Source organism: Diplotaxodon limnothrissa, linkage group LG19 (genome assembly GCF_057381915.1).
Source record: "Diplotaxodon limnothrissa isolate DT_005_m linkage group LG19, D_limnothrissa_male_GT1.1, whole genome shotgun sequence".
Classification (NCBI taxonomy): domain Eukaryota; kingdom Metazoa; phylum Chordata; class Actinopteri; order Cichliformes; family Cichlidae; genus Diplotaxodon; species Diplotaxodon limnothrissa.
This window is the reverse complement of record NC_140614.1, coordinates 32,785,637-32,787,849: the sequence shown is the minus strand read 5'-3', so window position 1 is coordinate 32,787,849 and position 2,213 is coordinate 32,785,637. Positions and strand designations below refer to the sequence as shown.

Here is a 2,213-nt window from a genome sequence, read left to right as displayed (position 1 = left end):
GAGTCGTGCTCTGAAATGACTTCCAGAGTACTGACTCGAGCTCTAGTCCACATGAGTATTTGCGTCAAAGAAGGTAATCTGGGTTAGTGCTTTCATGTCAGAAAAGCCATTCAGCGGAGAGCACATGGGAAGAATGACCAAGTTGTTTCTACACAGAGCAACCTGCTGGAACTATATGAAATAAAATGCTGCCCTCTTGTGTCAAAATATGGTAAAACAGCAAGCCTTATGCATAAGGAGACGTTACAGCTGTGTTTGATGTAGCTGTGCTGCTACTTTGTGTGTGGATTTTGCCGTCTCCAATAACCTTGCTGGATTTATAATAGTAGATGAACAGGAAGAAACCTATACAAATAAAGAAGAAGGTTAAGGACTTTTAATCCAATAAAGAATGAAGTCAGCTCACTGTGACAGTTTTAGATTTACCTTGAAAGGAGTTGAGGATGGTAAAGATGTAGTAGGAAGCGATGAGCAAAGGTCCGTAGCTGAAGAAAGCAAAAGCCCAGGTGATGCCAAGAAGGAGGAACAGGCTCAGAATGGTGGAAGTGTTGCTCTTAATGGAACTATTGTCTTGGGCCTTTCCTGCTTTTGGCATTAGAACGATTTGCCTTACAGTTAGAATGAATACACTCAGAGTGAAGACGAACACTACAGCATAATAACCAATGTTGACCCCCTGGTGGATACCAGCATCAGAGATCCAGCACCTGAAAAAGGGAGTACAACGTGATCCTCTGATGAAGATGTTTGTGTTTTATCCAAGAAATCTATTATCAGATTTACAGACTTACATTGTTGCTGCTTTCCCCTCATTTGTATTAATATTAATAGAATTATATTTCTGGGAGGCAAGAAGAGCGATCACCACCACAGCCGGTATGACTAAAGAGAAGATTAGGAATATAAATTCTCCTGTGATTATTATTCATAATATGAGAGCATAAGTATCATTTTTGGCTCAGGTCTCTTACCCCATCCTGTGATGCAAATCTTCAGCATGTAATGTTTCACTTCAGTGCAGATTCGACGTAGACTGAGGTACAAGTGTAAAGCCTGCATGAAGAACCAGGTAAAAGTGGCCAACATCCCGTAGTGCAGAACTGCTGCTATTGCCACACATGCACCTTTGATACCCAGATTTGAAATGCTCTCATTGGTCAAGAAGGACAAGTTCAGGATCAACATGGCGACAAAGAGGTTCATCAGAATCTTTGTTGCTTCGCTTGCTTTCCTCTTTCTGTGGAGCAAATTAGTGTGCGTAAGAAAAAGGACTTTACTGAGGTAAAAATCCAAACTGCCTCGGATCTCTTACCTGACGAGAACGTGCATGAAGAGACCGACGATCAAGAAAAACAGCGACAGTCCACAACCGATTGAAGTGATGTAGGTCAGAGTATTAACATCAGAAGTGCTAATGTTTGCAGGTGTAGGTGACTAGGTTCAAATAGTTATGTGTCAGTATGTGCTGTAAAAAAAATAATTTCTTATTTCCTATACAGCTGTCTTACCATGAGTATGGCAAAAAAGGTTAGATGTGTGCACTGGCAGGTGATGCTGTTATTGGTCTCCACTGTTTGACAGCCATCTGTGATCCAGAGTGATTTCCCTGTTGGACAGCAGTAATACAAAGAAGTAACTGTTAAAGACAGACTTTATCACAGTAATCAGCGTGTGTGCAAAATGTGAGTGAACACTTCAAAGGTCTTTAATTCCTGTGGTTTTCATATTAAAATTAGATATATATATAGAGAGATCTATTTGGGGTTTTTTACCGTTTGCATCTGTGCTGTTTCCATCCCAAGACATGCAAGAAGCATTCGCTCCTTTCTTTATCAAAATAGAAAATGAAAATCAGAATAAGTTTTCCTCTGAACTTAAATTGATCATTATTTCTGTTATGACATCACACTTACCTTGTCCACATTACTGTACTGAATCTCGATGGGTTGTGAAAGGTTTTGTGTTATGGCATGCATAGGTTCTTTCTCTTCAGCACCCTCTGCTGGTCATAGTGGAAATACTCACCAGCTTTTATTTTGGTGGGGTTTTTCTGTGTTCCTGTGGGTAGAGGAAACAGGAAGCTGGTCGCTTGTTAGCCTGCAGAATATGTTGTTGCTCTTTAAAACGTTTCTGCCTTGGAGAGTTATTGCTTGTGAGTATTAATGTACAACATGTTTACAAGTTTATTTGGTGCATTTCTATTACATAGATTT

At 40.0% G+C, this 2,213-nt stretch overlaps 1 protein-coding gene across 1 annotated transcript; it reads right to left on the bottom strand.

Moving 5' to 3' along the window:
• Positions 1-226: 226 nt before the first annotated feature.
• LOC146612619 (adhesion G protein-coupled receptor G2-like) lies at positions 227-1,976 on the bottom strand. The gene is made up of 8 exons (XM_085342657.1): positions 1,914-1,976; positions 1,773-1,827; positions 1,509-1,606; positions 1,313-1,434; positions 972-1,237; positions 792-882; positions 427-707; positions 227-345 (listed from the first exon to the last, which is right to left on the bottom strand). Exons 1-8 carry the CDS (start codon positions 1,974-1,976, stop codon positions 227-229), a joined length of 1,095 nt encoding a protein of 364 aa, XP_085198783.1.
• Between the last annotated feature and the right edge of the window lie 237 nt (positions 1,977-2,213).